This window comes from Scyliorhinus torazame, chromosome 17, assembly GCF_047496885.1.
Source record: "Scyliorhinus torazame isolate Kashiwa2021f chromosome 17, sScyTor2.1, whole genome shotgun sequence".
In the NCBI taxonomy this organism is placed as follows: Eukaryota; Metazoa; Chordata; class Chondrichthyes; order Carcharhiniformes; family Scyliorhinidae; genus Scyliorhinus; species Scyliorhinus torazame.
The window spans coordinates 86,405,597-86,428,018 of NC_092723.1; the positions used below are offsets into that span (position 1 = coordinate 86,405,597).

The 22,422-nt window shown below is 47.3% G+C and overlaps 1 protein-coding gene across 1 annotated transcript in view; it reads right to left on the reverse strand.

Moving 5' to 3' along the window:
- The window catches only part of LOC140393988 (CD9 antigen-like), a 383,521-nt gene that overhangs the window by 108,745 nt on the left and 252,354 nt on the right, over positions 1-22,422 (reverse strand). The window contains exon 2 of the mRNA XM_072480714.1: positions 3,398-3,500. Within this exon, the coding sequence (XP_072336815.1) occupies positions 3,398-3,500 (103 nt within the window). The remainder of the gene's footprint in view (positions 1-3,397; positions 3,501-22,422) is intronic.

A 22,422-nucleotide genomic window follows, 5' to 3' on the forward strand; every position in this document is an offset into this window, starting at 1 on the left:
TTACCGGCGGGACAAGGCGGTGTGGGCGGGCTCCGGGGTCCTGGGGGGGGGTGCGGGGCGATCTGACCCCGGGGGGTGCCCCCACGGTGGCCTGGCCCGCGATCGGGGCCCACCGATCCACGGGCGGGCCTGTGCCGTGGGGGCACTCTTTCCCTTCCGCCTCCGCCACGGTCTCCACCATGGCGGAGGTGGAAGAGACTCTCTCCCCTGCGCATGCGCGGGAAACTGTCAGCGGCCGCTGACGCTCCCGCGCATGCGCCGCCCCGACATGTCATTTCCGCGCCAGCTGGCGGGGCAACAAAGGCCGTTTCCGCCAGCTGGCGGGCCGGAAATCCCTCCGGCACCGGCCTAGCCCCTCAATGTTGGGGCTCGGCCCCCAAAGATGCGGAGCATTCCGCACCTTTGGGGCAGCGCGATGCCCGTCTGATTGGCGCCATTTTAGGCGCCAGTCGGCGGACATCGCGCCGTTTGGGGAGAATTTCACCCCAGATACCAGAAATGTTGGAGAATGAAAGGTTTAGTGAGAGGGAAGAACTGAGAGAGATCAACATTAGTAGAGAAATGGTGCTGGGAAAATTGATGGTATTGAAGGTGGATAAATCCCCAGGGCCTGATAATCTACATCCCAGAGTGTTTAAGGAGGTGGGTCTAGAAATAGTGGATGCATTGGTGGTCATTTTCTAGGATCCTATAGACTCTGGAACAGTCCCTGCAGACTGGGTGGTAGCTAATGTCACTCCAATATTCAACAAGGGAGGTTGAGAGAAAGCAGGGAATTATAGACCAGTAAGCCTAACATCGGCAGTGGGGAAAATTCTTGAATCCATTTTCAAGGACTTTATAGCGGAACATTTAGGGCACGATTCTCCACTCCCACGCCGGTTGGGAGAATCGCCTGGGCCGCCAAAATTTCCGGGGACGCCGGTCCGACGCCCTCCCACGATTCTCCCAAGCGGCGGGAACAGCCCGGTCGAGTTTCGTAGGCCGGAGAATCGCCGGAGACACCCAAAATGGCGATTCTCCGGCACCTCCGCTATTCTGAGGCCCGGATGGGCCGAGCGGTCAGAACAAAACGGCGGGTTCCCCCCAGCGCCGTCCACACCTGGTCGCTGCAGTCGTGGGCGGTGCGTGAACGCTGGGGGGTGGCCTGTGGGGGGCCGAGGGGGGATCCTGCAACGGGCTTCACCTGCAATGTGGGATGGCCCGCGATCGGTGCCCACCGATCATCGGGCCGTCCTCTCTGAAGGAGGACCTCCTTCCTTCCGCGGCCCTGCAAGATCCGTCCCCCATCTTCTTGCGGGGCGGATTTGGACAGGACGGCAACCATGCATGCGCGGGTTGGCGCCGGCCAACCCGCGCATGCGTGGATGACGTCCATTATGCGGCACCGGCCGCGTCATCTATGCGGCGCCGCTTTTACACGGGCGACAAGGCCTGGCGCGGGTAGATGACGCGGCCCCGATACTGGCCCATTGTCAGGGCCTGAATCGGTTGGGACCGGGGCTGTTCCGCACCGTCATGAACCTCAACGGCGTTCACGACAGCGCGGCCACTGCGGCGTGGGAGTTGAGAATCCCGCCCTTAGAAAGCAGTGGCAGGATAAGTCAGAGTCAGCATGGATTTATGAAGGGAAAATCATGCTTGACAAATCTGTTGGAATTCTTTGAAGATGTCTTTCAGAGGGCGGTGGAGGCCGGGACGTTGAGTGTCTTTAAGACAGAAGTTGATAAATTCTTGATTTCTCGAGGAATTAAGGGCTATGGAGAGAGAGCGGGTAAATGGAGTTGAAATCAGCCATGATTGAATGGTGGAGCGGACTTGATGGGCCGAATGACCTTACTTCCGCTCCTATGTCTTATGGTCTTATGGTCTTATGTAACCAGGACAGTTGACAAGGTGGAGCCAGTCGATGTGGTATATCTGGACTTTCAGAAGGCATTTGACAAAGTCCCGCATAAGAGATTATTGGGCAAAATTAAAGCACATGGGATTGGGGGAAATGTATTGAAGTGAATAGAAAACTGGCTGGCAGAGAGGAAGCAAAGAGTAGGGATTAATGGGTCCTTTTCAAATTGGCAGGCAGTAACTAGTGGGGTGCCAGAGGGATCGGTGCTGGGACCTCAGCTACTCACAATATATATTAATGATTTGGATGAGGGAACAAAATGTAACATCTCAATGTTTGCAGATGATACCAAGTTAGGTGGAAGGGTGAACTGTGACGAGGTTGCAGGGATCCTACAGCATGATCTGGACAGGTTGGACGAGTGGGCAAATCAATGGCAAATGCAGTATAATTTGGATATGTGTGAGGTTATTCACTTTGGAAGCAAACACGGGAAGACAGATTACTACCAAAATGGTTGTAAATTGGGAGAGGGGAGTGTGCAGCGGGACCTGGGTGTCCTTGTGCACCATTCGCTGAAGGTAAGCATGCAGGTGCAGCAGACGGTAAAGAAGGCTAATGGTATGTTGGCCTTCATTGCGAGAGGTTTCGAGTATAGAAGCAGGGATGTGTTGCTGTAATTGTACAAGGCCTTGGTGAGGCCGGAGTATTGTGTGCAGTTTTGGTCTCCTCTGAGGAAGGATGTTCTTGCTCTCGAGGGAGTGCAGCGAAGATTTACCAGACTGATTCCAGGGAGGGCGGGACTGTCATATGAGGAGAGATTGACTAGGTTGGGATTGTTCTCGCTGGAGTTCAGAAGAATGAGGGGGGGATCTCATAGACACTTTAAAAATTCTAACAGGACTAGACAGGGTAGATGCAGGGAAGATGTTACCAATGATGGGTGTGTCCAGGACCAGGGGCCACAGTCTGAGGATTCAGGGTAAACCATTTTGGACAGATATAAGGAGATGTGTATTCACACAAAGAGTGGTGAGCCTGTGGAATTCATTACCACAGGAAGTAGTTGATGCTAAAACATTGAAAATATTCAAGAGGCGGCTAGATATAGCACTTGGGGAGAATGGGATCCAAGGCTATGGGGAGAAAGCAGGATTAGGTTATTGAGTTGGATGCTCAGCCATGATCGTGATGAATAGCAGAGCAGGCTCGAAGGGCCAAAAGGCCTCCTCCTCCTCCTATCTTCTATGTATCTATGTAATGCATGGTGCCTCAACTGATACATCAGAATTCATCTGTGACAGAACTGTCAGAATGGTGGGAAGTAGATCAACTTCCAGCTATGAAGTTAGAAATTCCACTTTCACTGAGCTGTACCTCAGCTTTCCAGCTCTCATGTCACCCAGCACTGTCCTACTGCCGATTTTCCATTGCCACTGTCTCCAGCTGGCCTATCCTGCTTGTGTTTGTCTTACACAATACTCAATGTTTACAAATAACCCTCGAGATGTCTACATGACAGCACCTTCCTCCAAACCATGCTTCACTTACCAACGTAGAAAGATGTGGGGCAATGGTCACCACTGAATATGGTGGTGGTCTCAGAGTCAAAGCGAAGCCACAGGCCAAGTGAGAGAACTGCAGTGCCAGTCAGCTGATAACAAAAAGAGAATCATGGTTAATGATGGACAGTGAGCGTAATGACAGTAATCATGTTAGGGAACAAGAGCAATGAGAGATGACAGTAATGGGAAGTGCAGGTTAGGCAGATAGGGCGGGGGAGTGGGCCTGGGTACGGTGCTCTTTCAGAGGGTCAGTGCGGACTTGATGGGCTGAATGGCCTCCTTCTGCGCTGTAGGGATTCTAATAAGAATACTCAATCATAGGGAATGATTGTAATGAGGAATTACTGTAATGGGAAATTGCTATAATGGAAATGACTGTAATGGGGATGACTGTAATGAGAAATGACTGCAGTGGGAATGACGAATGGGAAATGACTGTAAGGGGAATGACTGTAATGGGAATGAGTTCAATGAGGAATTAGTGTAATGGGGAATGACTGTAATGGGAATGAGTGTACTAGGAATGACTAATGGGTAATGAGGAATGACTGCAATGGGAACGACTGTAATGGAAATGACTGTCATTAAAAATGACTGTAATGGGAATGACGGTAATGAAGAATGACTGTGATGAGGAATGACTGTAATTGGGAAGCCATAGCAATACGATCTTACTATAATGGGTGGAGAAAGTCCTGAGGAATGTCTCGGTTCTGCACTATTGCTGCTGATGCCCTTCAAGAATCAACCCTTGACACCCACCATCTACATGATGGCCCTCAGCAACAATATTTTAGTGATTTTATGGAACGTAGTAATTGCTGGACAACATCTGAAAGCAATTAATTAGTTTCCACATAGAATCATAGAATACCTACAGTGCAGAAGGAAGTAATTTGGCCCATTGAATCTGAACCGACCCTCCGAAAGAGCACCCTACCGAGGCCCAATCCTCTGCCCACTCCCCGTAACCTCGCCTACCCTTTGGACACTAAGGGGCATTTTTTTAGTACGCCCAATCCACCTAACCTGCATATCTTTGGACTGTGGGAGGAAACTGTAATACCCAGGGGAAACCCACGCAGACACGGGAGAATGTGCAAACTCCACACAGACAGTCACCTGAGGCCAGAATTGAACCTGGATCCTTGGCTCTGTGAGGCAGCAGTGCTAACCATTGTGCCACCGTGTCACCCTGCCAAAAGCCTCCTCTACCTAACCACCAACTCTTTCAACTCCTCTGCTCTCTCTAAATGGTTGCATTATTTAGCTGACATCCAGCACAATATGGAAACTCCCTCTTCTTAAATATTGAGAAGATTGTGGTTATTGGCTTTGACCCATGTCACCAACTCCACTCCTCTCTCTGAAAATTATTGTCAAGCTGTTTGCAATTTTGGTGTCATGTTTGACCCTTTATGTAATAAATATCTGACCACCTATCTGAATCATCATTGAGGCCGCCCATTTCCACCCCCATAGAATGGAAAAAATTGTATCTCTTCACAAACCACATTGCAACCAATGAAAGTGCTTTTGAACCTCTGTCACAGCTGCAGTGTTGGAAAGGCAGAATTTTATTGTGCTCAGCAAGCTCCTGGTAAGAGCAATGTGATGTGTTTTAGTAATACAGATTGGATGATATATTTTGATCAAGGTTAACCCCTATGCTCCTCTCTGAAATAATACTATGCAAACCTGTAGATTCAAGGGAAGAGCAGGTGGAGTTTTGCATGAACATGTCACCCGGAGGTCAGTATTCTAACAGTGCAGCACTCCCTCAACATCCCACTGGAATATCAGTCTTATTTTCTGCTCAAATCTATGGAGTGGGACCAAAATCCACAATCTCCGAACTAGCGTTAACAGCTAAGCCAAAACTGACACAAAGAGTCCACACTCCACCCCGCCTCTGCTCATCTGTTGCTAAAATCCTCGCTCATGCCTTTTTTTTTTACCTCCAAACATATATTCCAACAAACTCTGAGCTGCTCTCACACACTCCACCCACAATAAACTTCAGGCCATCCAAAACCCTGCTGCCCATGTCCTTAAATACACCTGTCCTCTTCCCCTATATTCCCAGACTTCAATTCAAAATTCTCAACCCTCTCTTTAAATCCTGCCATGGTCCCACCCTTCCCGACCTCTATAATAAACCCTCTCTGTCTCAGCCCCATAGCCTTCCAAGCTATCTGCGCTCCTCAAATTCTGGCCCCAATTTTAATAATTCCACCGTTGATGGCCTTGTCTTCAACAGCCAAGGCCCTAAACTATGGAGTTCTCTCCTTAAATACCTCCAACTCTCTACCTTTGTTAAGACACTGCTTATATCCTTTTTGTTTGATCAAGTGTGTGGTCACCTGACCTAATATCTCCCTATGTAGTAAGGATCCCCATGCTTAAACCTTGCTTTCCCTTGAGAGTATTGGTTCGGAGCTGAAAATCAAGCTATAAAGGCAGTTTCTGAAGGCTTTAGCTGGAGATCCTGCATTGCTCTGACAGGGTCAGGCCTGTTTTTAAAGCAATCTCTAAAGATCTCTCTCTTTCAAAGTGGAGTTTCAAGACATCTCTGTACAGCAAGTATTTCAGAGTGCTAACTGTATTTAAAAATGGATTAGGATCTGAGGTGGTTCTGTTGTTTGAATGGAAGTAAACACAGCTGGTAAGGGTTATTGTGTTGTTGGAGGGCATTTTCTGATACTGGACTATGATATAAATTATAGGTGGCCCTGTAACTACATTTGTGCTCCTATATTACTTTTGAATAATTCTGATGAGACAAAAGGTACTCATTGGCTTAGATGCCTGTTTAGAAGAGGCAATTTGTAGAAATATGTAGTGTATACACAATGGTGTTAATATCAGAAAAGACACAAAATGGCTGTTAGCTATTTTGTGATATTAAAGACACAAAATGGCTGAACAAGCCACATTCCCTGTAAACTGTCTCATGAGAACCAACCATGGGTATGTATAGGGAGTATCCCAACAGCCGCGATAACAGCTTCACAGAACAAGGCATGCAATGTATCTTTGATAAAGCTCAAGGTCCACAGCTGCGACAGGACATATCCTTGTGTTAGATTTGAATGGCTTCTGTATGAAGTTCGGGGCGGGTAAGACAACACCCACTTTAACCATATATGTGATAACTGGGATGCTAAGAAAATTGATTGACTGCATGTAATAAAATGTGACACGAATATAGCTGATTGATTGTATGTAAATAAGAATACAACTAATTCCGCCCCTTGAATCTGTATATTAACCCGTGTGAGCCTTAGTTCAAGTGAGAAAAGGTACTATCAATAGGCTGCGGAGACTCAGGCCTTCTTTCTCAGAATTCTGACTTGTAATGGACCCATAATCGTCCTTGCTAATCTTTTCCTTTTCACACACCTAAGAAGCTTTTAAACTCCAACTTTATCAGTTGCATTCATATTCTCTTTTGCCTTCCTGTGCCAATTTCTTGGACCTCTTTTTTGGATTCTAAGTTGCTCTCAATCCCCAGGTTTACCACTTTTTCTTGCAACTATGGGCGAGATTCTCCGACCCCCCGGCGGGTCGGAGAATCGCCGGGGGCTGGCGTGAATCCCGCCCCCGCCGGTTGCCGAAGTCTCCGGCATTGGAGATTCGACGGGGGCGGGTATCGCGCCGCGCCGGTTGGCGGGCCCCCCCTCTCGATTCCCCCGGATGGGCTGAAGTCCCGCCGCTAAAATGCCTGTCCCGCCGGCGTAAATTAAACCACCTACCTTACCGGCGGGACAAGGCGGCGCTGGCGGGCTCCGGGGTCCTGGGGGGGACGCGGGGCGATCTGGCCCCGGGGGGTGCCCCCACGGTGGCCCGGCCCGCGATCGGGGCCCACCGATCCACGGGCGGGCCTGTGCCGTGGGGGCACTCTTTCCCTTCCGCCTTCGCCACGGTCTCCACCATGGCGGAGGCGGAAGAGACTCCCTCCACTGCGCATGCGCAGGAATGCCGTCAGCGGCCGCTGACGCTCCTGCGCATGCGCCGCCCGGAGATGTCATTACCGCGCCAGCTGGCGGGGCACCAAAGGCCTGGGGCGAGATTCTCCAACCCCCCGCCGGGTCGGAGAATCGCCGGGGGCTGGCGTGAATCCCGCCCGCGCCGGTTGCCGAAGTCTCCGGCACCAGAGATTCTGTGGGGGCGGGAATCGCGCCGCGCCGGTTGGCGGGCCCCCCCTCTCGATTCCCCCGGATGGGCTGAAGTCCCGCCGCTAAAATGCCTGTCCCGCTGGCGTAAATTAAACCACCTACCTTACCGGCGGGACAAGGCGGCGCGGGCGGGCTCCGGGGTCCTGGGGGGGCGCGGGGCGATCTGGCCCCAGGGGCTGCCCCCACAGTGGCCTGGCCCGCGATCGGGGCCCACCGATCCGCGGGCGGGCCTGTGCCGTGGGGGCACTCTTTCCCTTCCGCCTCCGCCACGGTCTCCACCATGGCGGAGGCAGAAGAGACTCCCTCCATTGCGCATGCGTGGGAAGCTGTCAGCGGCCGCTGACGCTCCCGCGCATGCGCCGCCCGGAGATGTCATTTCCGCACCAGCTGGCGTGGCACCAAAGGCCTTTTCCGCCAGCTGGCGGGGCAGAAATTCGGCCGGCGCCGACCTAGCCCCTCAATGTTGTGGCTCGGCCCCCAAAGATGCGGAGCATTCCGCACCTTTGGGGCGGCGCGATGCCCGTCTGATTTGCGCCGTTTTGCGCACCAGTCGGCGGACATCGCGCCGTTTCCGGAGAATTTCGCCCTATTTCGGCTACTTCCTTTGATCCAGTGCAATGTTTAACTTACTTTGTTATGCATGGTTGATTCCCCTTTCCTGTTGGGTCTTTGTATCTTAGAGGAATGTATATTTGCTGTAGACCATGTGATATTTCTTTAAATATTAAACATTGCCTGTTTACCATCAAATCTTTTAATATATTTTCCCAAACCATCAGAGCCAACTTATCCCTCATACCTTCATAATTTCCTTTATTCAGATTTGGGACCCTATTTTCAGAATGGACGACATCACTTGCAAAGTTAATGTAAAACTATCACATTATGGTCATAGTTTCTCAATGATTCCTTTACAGCAAGGTTATTGACTAGTTATTTCCCATTAGATAATACTACATCTAAAATAGGCTGATCCCTAGTTGGTTCTTCAACATACTGCACCAAAAACTCACCTCATAGAACATAGAACATAGAACGATACAGCGCAGTACAGGCCCTTCGGCCCTCGATGTTGCACCGAAACAAAAGCCATCTAACCTACACTATGCCATTATCATCCATATGCTTATCCAATAAACTTTTAAATGCCCTCAATGTTGGCGAGTTCACTACTGTTGCCGGTAGGGCATTCCACGGCCTCACCACTCTTTGCGTAAAGAACCTACCTCTGGCCTCTGTCCTATATCTATTACCCCTCAGTTTAAAGCTATGTCCCCTCGTGCCAGCCATTTCCATCCGCGGGAGAAGGCTCTCACTGTCCACCCTATCTAACCCCCTGATCATTTTGTATGCCTCTATTAAGTCTCCTCTTAACCTTCTTCTCTCCAACGAAAACAACCTCAAGTCCATCAGCCTTTCCTCATAAGATTTTCCCTCCATACCAGGCAACATCCTGGTAAATCTCCTCTGCACCCGCTCCAAAGCCTCCACGTCCTTCCTATAATGCGGTATCCAGAACTGTACGCAATACTCCAAATGCGGCCGTACCAGAGTTTTGTACAGCTGCAACATGACCTCCTGACTCCGGAATTCAATCCCTCTACCAATAAAGGCCAACACTCCATAGGCCTTCTTTACAACCCTATCAACCTGGGTGGCAACTTTCAGGGATCTATGTACATGGACACCTAGATCCCTCTGCTCATCCACACTTCCAAGAACTTTACCATTAGCCAAATATTCCGCATTCCTGTTATTCCTTCCAAAGTGAATCACCTCACACTTCTCTACATTAAACTCCATTTGCCACCTCTCAGCCCAGCTCTGCAGCTTATCTATGTCCCTCTGTAACCTGCTACATCCTTCCACACTGTCGACAACACCACCGACTTTAGTGTCGTCTGCAAATTTACTCACCCACCCTTCTGCGCCTTCCTCTAGGTCATTGATAAAAATGACAAACAGCAACAGCCCCAGAACAGATCCTTGTGGTACGCCACTTGTAACTGAACTCCATTCTGAACATTTCCCATCAACCACCACCCTCTGTCTTCTTTCAGCTAGCCAATTTCTGATCCATATCTCTAAATCATATACAGGAATTCATCCTCCACGGCATCAGTGCTAATTATATTTGCCCAGTCTATGTCTCCCATCATTACTGTGTTACACATGTTACAGACAGCTCTAATTTCTTAATTTATGCCAGTGTTTTTCAAACTTTTTTTCTGAGGACCCACTTAAAGTTGATCTCCACAGGGAAAGTTCTGCAAAGTTTCCCCATGACTTCCAACGGCAATCAAGAAAACTTGAGTTGCGTATTTCCTGTGTACCTCCACATTCCTAGCAATGGAGAGAAGCAACTTCCACCAATGTGAAAAGCATAAGGAGTATTTAGTTTGTGAAAGGTGAAAGACTGCATGCGTGGATATCAGAAAACTCATTAAAGGTTCTGAAATATTTACAAATCAATGCTTTTTAAAAAATGCATAATCTCTTACCTTCCTATTTCAGTGCTCAAGACGGTATCCTTTCTGCCACCTAACCAAAAATAGAGTTAGGCATAACCGTGAGGTTTAGAGGGCAACCTATAAGTTACCATGCACCTGCCTCCATTATCATTCTGTGACATGGAGGTCACAGATTTGGGACGCTCTGTCACTGAGGAATATTTCTGAGATCCACTTCTGGTAATGTTTAAAGTGCTGAGGGACCAGTACATGGGTGTGTGTCGAAATAAATCACCAGGTGAATGGATTCTGGTGGTTGCAACTGACTCCCAACACTGAACAGTTGCAACAAGTCAGGAGTGGAGCGAAGGGCAGCGCACAGCCAACACAAGACATTCATTGTACACAGTTAAGTCAGTGAGCTCAGCGATTATCATTTGCGTGGATATTTTCCCATCTCTTTTTCACAGTTCTATTTGTCTCTCTCTCTCTCGCTAGATTATTTGAGGAATGGAACTGTGCGTCCATGAACCTCAATCCTCCACACATCCCACGTTAACAAAAGTGCTGACCATGACCCTGAACTCCTCGACCCACCCGCACTTTGAAAAGCCCTGATTTATACCATGCCCAACATTACCACTGCAGTTTGGTGGCCTACAAACAACTTCCACCAATATTTGATGCCCTTTGCTGTTTCTTAGCTCTATCCAAACTGATCCTACATCTGATTCTTTGATCTGATATCCTTTCTCATTAAGTACTGATTTTGTCCCTTATAAACAGCGCTACCCCACCTTGTTTTACCCTCCACCTGGCCTTCTTAAATGATGAATATCCCTGAATATTCAGTTCCTAGTCTTGGTCACTGTGTAACCACGTCTCCATGAAGGGAATTAAATTATACCCATTTACCTTGATTTGTCCCTTTACATTGTCTACCTTGTTCCGGATGCTTCGCGCATTCAGATAGAGTGCCTTTAACTTTGTCCTTTTAACATTCTTGCACATTCTAATCCTATTTAATGTTTGCCTTCATTTCGTCTGCCTTCCAATTTCACTTCCTACTTTTCTTACTTCCCTCTATTCCCTCTGAGCTTCCTCTCAGGTTCCCATCCCTCTGCCAATCTGGTTTAAACCCTGCCCTGCAGCACCAGTGAATCTCCCTGCCAGGATGTTAGACCCGGTCCTGCGAAGGAGCTACCTGTCAAATCTTTTACAGGTCTTACCTGCCCCAGAACCAATGCATCAGAAATCTGGTGCCCTCCCTCCTACAATTCTCCAGCCATGTGTTCAATTGATTCCTCTGCTCAGTGGCATATGGCACTGGGAGTAATCTTGGGATCACTGCTTTTGAGGTAATGCTTTTTAACTTCTTTCCTTTCTCCCCCAAATCTGTTTTCAGGGCCTCATCCCTCTTCCTACCTATATCATTGGTACCAAGGTGGACCCTATCACCTGGCTGATCCCCCTCCCCCTGAAGAGATCTGATATCAACCTACCGTTTCCCACTTACTCCAAGACCCCATAGTCACACATTCCTCTGTTCAACACAGAAGATTTACTATCTTGGGAGTATCGACTCCAATAACACTACGCTGGGTGACAACATCAACCATCACCTGGCAACAGCAAGCTCAGCTTGACAGATTCACTCAGACTTTGGAAAGAGCTTAGAGAGTCTCAGCATAAAGATCAACGTCTACCAGGCAGTGCTTCTTACATCACTTCTTTATCAATTTGAGACATGGACAACCTACTGGAATCACATGAAATAAAAAGCACTCCATCTCCACTGTCTGACCTCTATTTGCAACATTGCAGAACACAATCACCACTAACGAGATTCTCGCAAAGTGCTGTATAGCTGGCATCGAGAGAATTATCGTCAGAGCTCAGCTTCACTGGGTTACTCCTGTGGTTCACAGGGGATTGCTGCAGACCAAAGCCAGCTGAGCATGGGAACCCACAGCACAGGACACCCCAGACATAGATACAAAGATAATTGGGGCAGCATGGTAGCGTGGTTAGCTCAGTTGCTTCACAGCTCCAGGGTCCCAGGTTTGATTCCTGGCTCAGGTCACTGTCTGTGTGGAGTCTACACGTTCTCCCCATGTGTGCGTGGGTTTCCTCCGGGTGCTCCGATTTCCGCCCACAGTCCAAAGATTGTGTTGTAAGACTTCTTACTGTGCTCACCCCAGTCCAACACCGGCATCTCCACATCAGTCCAAAGATGTGCAGGTTAGGTGGATTGGCCATTCTAAATTGCCCTTAGTGTCCAAAAGGGATAGGTTGGATTACGGGGATAAGGGGGATGGGGTGCAGGCGTGGGTGGGGTGCCCTTTCCAAGGGCCAGTGCGGACTGGATGGGCTGAATGACCTCCTTCTGCACTGTAAATTCTATGATAATCTGAAAGCCAATCTCAGGGCTTGCAAGCTGGATCCCAATACATGGGAATAGAAAAGAATCCAGATTCAAGTGCTGTCAGGACAAGTGAGAGAGACACAACATTAATGTCTCCATCCATCCCGCCAACACTAGCTTCCTAAGCAGTATTTGTAATTGGTTCAGGAAATCAAGACTTGGCCGAATGCCATCCATGAGATGATATCAACCTGGACCTTTTTTTCTGGTCAACACTCATCCCTCACAGTGACAGGAGAATCCATCAAACATGTGGCCATCAAAAGCCCCTTGCTTGTTCAAATCCTGATTCCCCATCACCCCGATGCTCGCTGACCAGTATTGGCTCCCAGTTAAACAATGCCTTGATATAAAAATCTCTTCATGCCTCACCCTTTCTCTGTAACCTCCCTCAGCCCCAGAAACAGCCCAGATATCTGCACTCAACTAGCTCTGGCTCCTTGAGCAGCTTCGATTTTTAATAGCTCTATCACTGGTGACTGTGCTTTCATTAACCTCACTCCCAAGATCTGACATTCCCTCCTTACGGCTGTCCACTTCCTCCTTTAGGATACTCTTTGAAACAACCTCTTTGACCATGTTTATGGTCATGGTTTTAAGCCCTCTTTCTAAATTTTGTTTTACAATATTCCTGAGAAGCAACTTGAGTCTTTTATTTATAATAAAAAGGTGATATAAATACAAGTTGTTGTAGTGTAAAAGGATAAACAGAGAGAAGGATAGGAAGAAATGGATGAAGCAATTCAAGATACAGTGTAAATGCATAAACACTGAAGGTTCAATGGTAAATGCATAGAATGGAAAGTTGTGTATAAATTGATAGGAAGAAAGAAGGGTTGGAGGGACATGGACAGAGAGTAAAGAGTAGATTGCAAATGAGCAATGAGAGAGAGAAACAGTAAGTTGATTGCCAGAGAGAACTAAAAGGGCTAAATGAATGAACTGAGATTGAAGTGCAGAGCATAAATAAAACGATAGAGTGAAAATTAATTGTAGCGAAGAGTCAGACATTGAGGGAAAGAATGATCAGATATGAATTGTTAAAGAAAAGGAAGTTTGGGGTTAAATAGTTCCCAGGCAATGACCATTCCAAGAAGTGAGAAGAGCTATCTTGACATTCATTGGCATTACAATCAACATCCTGGGGGTTACCATTGTTATGGGCGAGGCGTTTTCAGAACCCCAAAATGTGTCATGGAGTTCAACCAACCTCCCCCTTTAATGTATTTGTTGCTTTTCCTAGCACACGGCTTGTTCCCTAGGTGTGGGATTACAATTATGGACACGTGGGTTTTTAAACACAAAACAGTGCTTATTCCACGAACTCAACTTAACATCTTAAATAAACATTGGATCTCTTAACACCCCTTACTTCAAAGATAACTCTGAAAATATTACAACAGTAAATACTTCCTCAAAATGTTCCTTCAAACTTCCAAGAGACTTAACACCTTTAAACAGAATCACATCAGGTTAAAGGCTTTACTATTATCAGTTTAAATCACCCAAATGATCAAGAGATAGTCTTTTATGGCAGAGCTCACAGCAAATTCAGCTCACTGCAAAACACAGACACTCCCCAAGCTCTTTTTCCCCAAACTGCAGCTCTATGGAAACACACAGACACACACAAGCTGCTTTTTCAAACTGCAGCTCTCTGGAAACACACAGACGCACACAAGCTCTTTTTCAAACTGAAACTTAAAAATGGCTGATCTAAAGCCCAGCTCCACCCACTCTCTGACATCACTGTTTTCTTAAAGGTACATTGCTTAAACATCCATGTCTTAAAGGTACTCTCACATGACAACTGCCCCCAAGAAAAAAAAATAAACCATCAACTTCAAGATGGTTTCATTTTTCACTTTTGCACCATCCACTACGAAATGAACACAGTAAATATACATTTTCTTTTAAAGAAAACAACACACTCAAACAGGTGTAATAATATAGTCCATTTTTCACTCAAAGAGATTCTCCACTCCCGCGCCGGTTGAGAGAATCGCCTGGGCCGCCAAAATTTCCCGGGACACCGGTCCGACGCCCTCCCGCGATTCTCCCAAGCAGCGGGAACGGCCCCGTCGAGTTCCGCGGGCCGCAGACCGGAGAATCGCCGGAGACACCCAAAATGGCGATTCTCCGGCACCCCCGCTATTCTCAGGCCCGGATGGGCCGAACGGCCAGGCCAGAACCGCGGGTTCCCCCCGGCGCCGTCCATACCTGGTCGCTGCCATCGGGAACAGCGCGGGAACGCTGGGGTGGTGGCCTGCGGGGGGGAATCCTGCACAGGGGGGTACCTCAAATGTGGCATGGCCCGCGATCGGTGCCCACCGATCATCAGGCCGTCCTCTCTGAAGGAGGACCTCCTTCCTTCTGCGGCCCCGCAAGATCCGTCCGCCATCTTCTTGTGGGGCTGACTCAGAGAGGACGGCAACCACGCATGCGCGGGTGACGTCAGTTATGCGGCGCCGGCTGCGTCATCTATGCAGTGCCGCCTTTATGCGCTGACAAGGCCTGGTGCATGTGGATGACGCGGCCCCGATCCTAGCCCATTGTCGAGGCCTGAATCGGTCGGGATAGGGGCCGTTTCGCGCCGTCGTGAACTTCGACGGCGTTCACTACGGCGTGGGCACTTCGGCGCGGGAGTGGAGAATCCCGCCCAAGGTTCCCCATGGTAGGCTTATGCAGAAAGTAAGGAAGCATGGGATAGTGGGAAATTTGGCCAGTTGGATAACGAACTGGCTAACCGATAGAAGTCAGAGAGTGGTGGTGGATGGCAAATATTCAGCTTGGATCCCAGTTACCAGTGGCGTACCGCAGGGATCAGTTCTGGGTCCTCTGCTGTTTGTGATTTTCATTAATGACTTGGATGAGGGAGTTGAAGGGTGGGTCAGTAAATTTGCAGACGATTCAAAGATTGGTGAAGTGGTGGGTAGTGAGGAGGGCTGTTGTCAGCTGCAAAGAGACATAAATAGGATGCAGAGCTGGGCTGAGAAGAGGCATATGGAGTTTAACCCTGAAAAGTGTGAGGTTGTCCATTTTGGAAGGACAAATATGAATGCGAAATACAGGGTTAACGGTAGAGTTCTTGGCAATGTGGAGGAGCAGAGAGATCTTGGGGTCTATGTTCATAGATCTTTGAAAGTTGCCACTCCAGTGGATAGAGCTGTGATGTGCTAGCGTTCATTAGCAGAGGGATTAAATTTAAGAGCCGTGAGGTGATGATGCAGCTGTACAAAACCTTGGTAAGGCCACATATGGAGTACTGTGCGCAGTTCTGGTCGCCTCATTTTAGGAAGGATGTGAAAGCTTTGGAACAGGTGCAAAGGAGATTTACCAGGATGTTGCCTGGAATGGAGAGTAGGTCTTACGAGGAAAGGTTGAGGGTGCTAGGTCTTTTCTCATTAGAACAGAGAAGGATGAGGGGCGATTTGATAGAGGTTTATAAGAAGATCAGGGGACTAGATAGGGTAGACAGTCAGAGAATTTTTCCCCAGGTGGAACAAACCATTACAAGGGGACATAAATTTAAGATGAATGGTGGATCCCCCATATAGGGGGGATGTCAGAGGTAGGTTCTTTACCCAGAGAGTAGTGGGGGCATGGAATGCACTGCCTGTGGAAGTAGTTGAATCGGAAACATTAGGGACCTTCAAGTGGCTATTGGATAGGTACATGGATTATGGTAGAATGATGAGGTGTAGATTAATTTGTTCTTAATCTAGGACAAAAGTTCGGCACAACATCGTGGGCTGAAGGGCCTGTTCTGTGCTGTATTTTTCTATGTTCTATATATGTTCTAATACTGCTGACTGATTTCTGCAACAAAGCACTGTGAGGACCACTGCAGATTTCTTCCAGGAGCTGCAAACTAGAGCAAATCTTCCAGCTAATTTTTCTCATAAGAAATCCAAACTGAGATGGTACCCCACCCATATTCCACATGAAGTTAGTATTTTCTCTGCCGCAATTGCAGACCGAACAACTGACTGCTGTCATAATTTCCACCAATATATCATTGTGCAGATACACACACACTGATGGACACACAGCAAGAGCAATCAACACACACAACACCGCAGCCAATCACCCTGCTCTGGCTCCAGATGACAACGTCCGCGTCCATCTTCCGGATGGGGGCTGGTCTGCAACCGCTGTTGTCGTTCGGCAGGTGGCCCCCCGCTCGTTCCTGGTTCGTCTACCGGATGGCTCTATTCTGCGCCGCAATCGACGCGCCCTTCGTCTCGTGCCACGCTCGCCACGTGATCCTCCAGTGTCGCCTCGCCCTCCTGCTGACCCTGCCATGGACTATGCAGAGCTCCCTGTCACTCTGCATCCCCCTGACTCTGACGCAGTCTAGCCCACTCCTGAACCGGTGGCTCTCGACCCACCCTTGAGGCAGTCAACCAGAATTCATCGCCCACCTCAGAGACTTAATTTATGAACTTTGCGGACTTATAGACTTTCTGAATTGTTTTGTTGCTTTGTTTGATCGTTTCCCTGGTTTGTATATAGTGTTGATCTCGTTATTCTTGTTGCATACTGCTTCTCTGCACCAGGCACCTTCCCATGTAAATAGCTTAGTTCTCATGTACGTAGTCCTGTAAATATGTCTTCGCACCCCACACGTAGTTAGGAACATTCTCACCATATATTACTTATTGCCACACACATACATTCTTTTATAAAAGGGGGGATGTCATAATATACACCAGTATATCATGGTGCAGATACACACACACTGATGGACACACAGCGGGACCAATCAACACACGCAGCACCGCAGCCAATCACCAGTTAGAGCACACGCACTATAAAGGCAGGGGGCATCAGAGTTCCCGCTCATTCGGGATGCAGCCTCCTACAAGGACAGAGCTTACAGTTTACAGCACAGATCCTCACCATGTGCTGAGTGCATAGACTGGTTCAGACAGGCATAGGTATTTAGTTTAATCTAACATCGTGTTACCCCACAGTGAAAGTATGTTCAACAGTTTCTAACTTAAAAAAGTGTTGCACTATTTTAAGTGTTGGTGGCCTGTATGTGTTCCACGGATCCAGAGCACCCAACACATCAACTGCCATCTTCTGTTGGCTCTTTCAGTCTGGTGAGATGCAGCCTACACCAAAGTAAAGCGGTTGCTACCTCTGTCTATTCCACAAACTGAGCTGCGTGCTTTTGTCAGCAAATGCACATGCATAAATCACACAAAAAGAATCTTCCATGCCAATAGCTAATTTCTATGACAACTTGGCCTGCTTTGGAATATTTCCCAACACAGATTATTTTACCTTCCATGCTACTCTTTGATTGTGTAACCCATATGAAAAATTTGCATTTGTTAGTGGAGTTCTGCAACCCTTTCTCCAGACTTCCTGGGTCTCCGAGGAAAACCCACGTTTCCAAATCTGCTTTCAGCTTCCTTTGACCTGGAAACTCCATACAGAATTTAAATCTAGTATTGAAGGACAGAACTCTTGTCTCTATTGTGCTAAGTTAGAAGAACCCGCATTGTTTATGGTTTTCACATTGTTAACTCTAACCTTTAAGGTAAACACAAGTTACTTTCGAAGTGTAATAAACCCAGGCTTGATTGAATTGTATTTACATCAGAGTTATTACCAGTTTTTCAGTCTGAATTTTCCATTTTTTTTCCATTTAACATTTTAATTCCTAAAACATATCAACTATGAACCAACTTTTGCTACTTTGCAGAACCAACTATGAACCATGTGCACAAGGAACAGTATCTGTGACAATGAAGGGAATCCAATAATGATAAAAGGTTGCTACTGTGCCTGAAGGGAGTGAATGTTTGTGGATGGAGTGCCAATCAAACAGGGCTGCTTTGTCCTTGATGGCGTCGAGCTTCTTGAGTGTTGTTGGAGCTGCACTCATCCAGGTATGTGGCAAGTATTCCATTACACTCCTAACTTGTGCCTTGTAGGTGGTGGACTGGCTTTGGGGAGTCAGGAGGTGAGTTGCTCGCTGCAGAATTCCCAGCCTCTGACCCGCTCTTGTAACCATAGTATTTATAAGGCTCGTCCAGTTCAGTTTCTGCTCAATGGTGTCATGTGAGAGTACCTTGAATGAGGATTCTTTTGCAGCCAGTCCGGATAAAATGATCAGTCGAACACCTCATTACTTTAACATATGTTTATTTCTCGGCCGGGGCCAAGACCACTGTATCACTTGAGAGTTACAACAGCAAGCCAAAGTCAATACATCTAACAGCAGTTCTTATACAGTTTTTGGTTCATTTCTGAGGGCAGCTCCCTCGCATTTCATCTGTGCCTTTTACCTTAATGATGATTATTTTCAAGCACAGCGCAACCCTTCCCAAGGCCGTTACTGCAATTTGTCTGGTACAAAAACAAGTGATTACAGCCTGCTACCAAAAAAACCTGTCTTGACATTTCTTCACACAAAGCTTGATCCAACATTTTGTTTTTCCCATAAAGTTCCAATCCATCTTGAGCCAAACTCTCATTGATCCATCATAAGCCAAACTCTCATTAAGACATGAATGTTTAAGCAATGTACCTTTAAGAAAACAGTGATGTCAGAGAGTGGGTGGAGCTGGGCTTTAGATCAGCCATTTTTAAGTTTCAGTTTGACAAAGATCTTGTGTGTGTCTGTGTGTTTCCAGAGGGCTGCAGTTTGAAAAAGCAGCTTGTGTTTGTGTTTCCAGAGAGTTGCAGTTTGTAGGAAAAGAGATTGGGGAGTGTCTGTGTTTTGCAGTGAGCTGGATTGGCTGTGATCTCTGCCATAAAAGACTATCTCTGGATCATTTGAGTGATTTAAACTCATAATTGTAAAGCCTTTAACCTGATATGATACTGTTTAAAGGTGTTAAGTCTCTTGGAAGTTTGAAGGAACATTTTGAGGAAGTATTTACTGTTGTAATATTTTCGGAGTTATCTTTGAAGTAGGGTGTTAAGAGATCCAATGTTTATTTGAGATGTTAAGTTGAGTTCAAGGAATAAGCATTGTTTTGTGTTTAAAAACCCACATGTCCATAATTGTAATCCCACTCCTAGGGAACAAGCCGTGTGCTAGGAAAAGCAAGAAATACATTAAACACCCACCTATTCCAGTGGGTGTTGGTGATTGACCTATTCCAGTGGGTGTTGGTGATTGACCTATTCCAGTGGGTGTTGTTGATTGACCTATTCCAGTGAGTGTTGGTGATTGACCTATTCCAGTGGATGTTGGTGATTGACCTATTAAAGGGAGTGATGCTGATTCACCTATTCCAGTGGGTGTTGTTGATTGACCGAATCCAGTGAGTGTTGGTGATTGGCCTATTCCAGTGGGTGTTGGTGATTGACCTATTCCAGTGGGTGTTGGTGATTGACCTATTCCAGTGGGTGTTGGTGATTGACAGATTCCAGTGGGTTATGGTGATTGACATATTCCAGTGGGTGTTGGTGATTGACCTATTCCAGTGAGTGTTGGTGATTGACCTATTCCTGTGGGTGTTGGTGATTGACCTATTCCAGTGGTTGTTGGTGATTGACCTATTCCAGTGGGTGTTGGTGATCGACCTATTCCAATGGGAGTTGGTGATTGACATATTCCAGTGAGTGTTGGTAATTGACCTATTCCTGTGGTTGTTGGTGGTTGACCTATTCCAGTGGGTGTTGGTGATTGACCTATTCCAGTGAGTGTTGGTGATTGACCAATTCCAGTGGGTGTTGGTGATTGATCTGTTCCAGTGGGTGTTGCTAATTGACCAATTCCAGTGGGTTTTGGTGATTGACATATTCCAGTGAGTGTTAGTGATTGACCTATTCCAGTGAGTGTTGGTGATTGACCTATTCCAGTGAGTGTTGGTGATTGGCCTATTCCATGGGTGTTGATGATTGACATATTCCAGTGAGTGTTGGTGATTGACCTATTCCAGTGGGTGTTGGTGATTGACATTTTCCAGTGGGTGTTGGTGATTGACTTATTCCAGTGGGTGTTGGTGATTGACCTATTCCAGTGGGTTTTGGTGATTGACCTATTCCTGTGAGCGATGGTGATTGACCTATTCGTGTGGGTGTTGATGATTCACCTATTCCAGTGGGTGCTGGTGACTGACCTATTCCTGTGGGTGTTGGTGATTGGCCTATTCCAGTGGGTTTTGGTGATTCACCTATTCCAGTGAGTGTTGGTGATTGACCTATTCAAGTGAGTGATGGTGATTGACCTATTCCAGTGAGTGTTGGTGATTGACCTATTCCAGTGAGTGTTGGTGATTGACCTATTCCAGTGAGTGTTGGTGATTGACCTATTCCAGTGGGTGTTAGGGATTGCTCTATTCCAGTGGGCATTGATGATTGACCTATTCAAGTGAGTGATGGTGATTGACCTATTCCAGTATGTGTTGGTGATTGACCTATTCCAGTGGGTGTTGGTGATTGACCTATTCCAGTGGGTGTTGGTGATTGACCTATTCCAGTGGATGTTGGTGATTGACTTATTCCAGTGGGTGTTGGTGATTGACCTATTCAAGTGGGTTTTGGTGATTGACCTATTCCAGTGGGTTTTGGTGATTGACCTATTCCTGTGAGCGATGGTGACTGACCTATTCCAGTGGGTGTTGGTGATTGACCTATTCGTGTGGGTGTTGATGATTCACCTATTCCAGTGGGTGCTGGTGATTGACCTATTCCTGTGGGTGTTGGTGATTGGCCTATTCCAGTGGGTTTTGGTGATTCACCTATTCCAGTGAGTGTTGGTGATTGACCTATTCCAGTGGGTGTTGGTGATACATCTATTCCAGTGGGTGTTGGTGATTGATATATTCCAGTGAGTGTTGGTGATTGACATATTCCAGTGGGTGTTGGTGATTGACCTATTCCAGTGGGTGTTGGTGAGGAACCTATTCCAGTGGGTGTTGGTGATTGACCTATTCCAGTGGGTGTTGGTGATTGACCTATTCCAGTGGGTGTTGGTGATTGACCTATTACAGGGGGTGTTTGTGATTGACCTATTCCAGTGAGTGTTGGTGATTGACCTATTTCAAAGTGTGTTGGTGATAGGTCTATTCCAGTGGGTGTTGGTGATAGGTCTATTCCAGTGGGTATTGTTGATTGACCTATTCCAGTGAGTGTTGGTGATTGACCTATTCCAGTGAGTGTTGGTTATTGACCTATTCCAGTGGGTGTTGCTGATTGACCTTTCCCAGTGGGTGTTGGTGATTTACCTATTCCAGTGGGTGTTGGTGATTGACCTATTCCAGTGGGTGTTGATGATTGACCTATTCCAGTGGGTGTTGATGATTGACCTATTCCAGTGGGTGTTGGTGATTGACGCATTCCAGTGAATGTTGGTGATTGACCTATTCCAGTGGGTGTTGATGATTGACCTATTCCAGTGGGTGTTGATGATTGACCTATTCCAGTGGGTGTTGGTGATTGACCTATTCCAGTGAGTGTTGGTGATTGACCTATTCCAGTGAGTGTTGGTGATTGACCTATTCCAGTGAGTGTTGGTGATTGACCTATTCCAGTGTGTGTTGGTGATTGACCTCTTCCAGTGGGTGTTGGTGATTGACCTATTCCAGTGAGTGTTGGTGATTGACCCATTCCAGTGGGTGTTGGTGATTGACCTATTCCAGTGGGTGTTGATGATTGACCTATTCCAGTGGGTGTTGGTGATTGATCTCTTCCAGTGGGTGTTGGTGATAGACCTATTCCAGTGAGTGTTGGTGATTGACCCATTCCAGTGGGTGTTGGTGAATGACCTATTCCAGTGACTGATGATGATTGGCCTATTCCAGTGGGTGTTGATGATTGACCTATTCCAGTGGGTGTTGGTGATTGACCTCTTCCAGTGAGTGTTGGTGATTGCCCAATTCCAGTGGGTTTTGGTGATTGACCTTTTCCAGTGGGTTTTGTTGATTGACCTCTTCCAGAGAGTGTTGGTGATTGCCCAATTCCAGTGGGTGTTGGTGATTGACCTATTCCA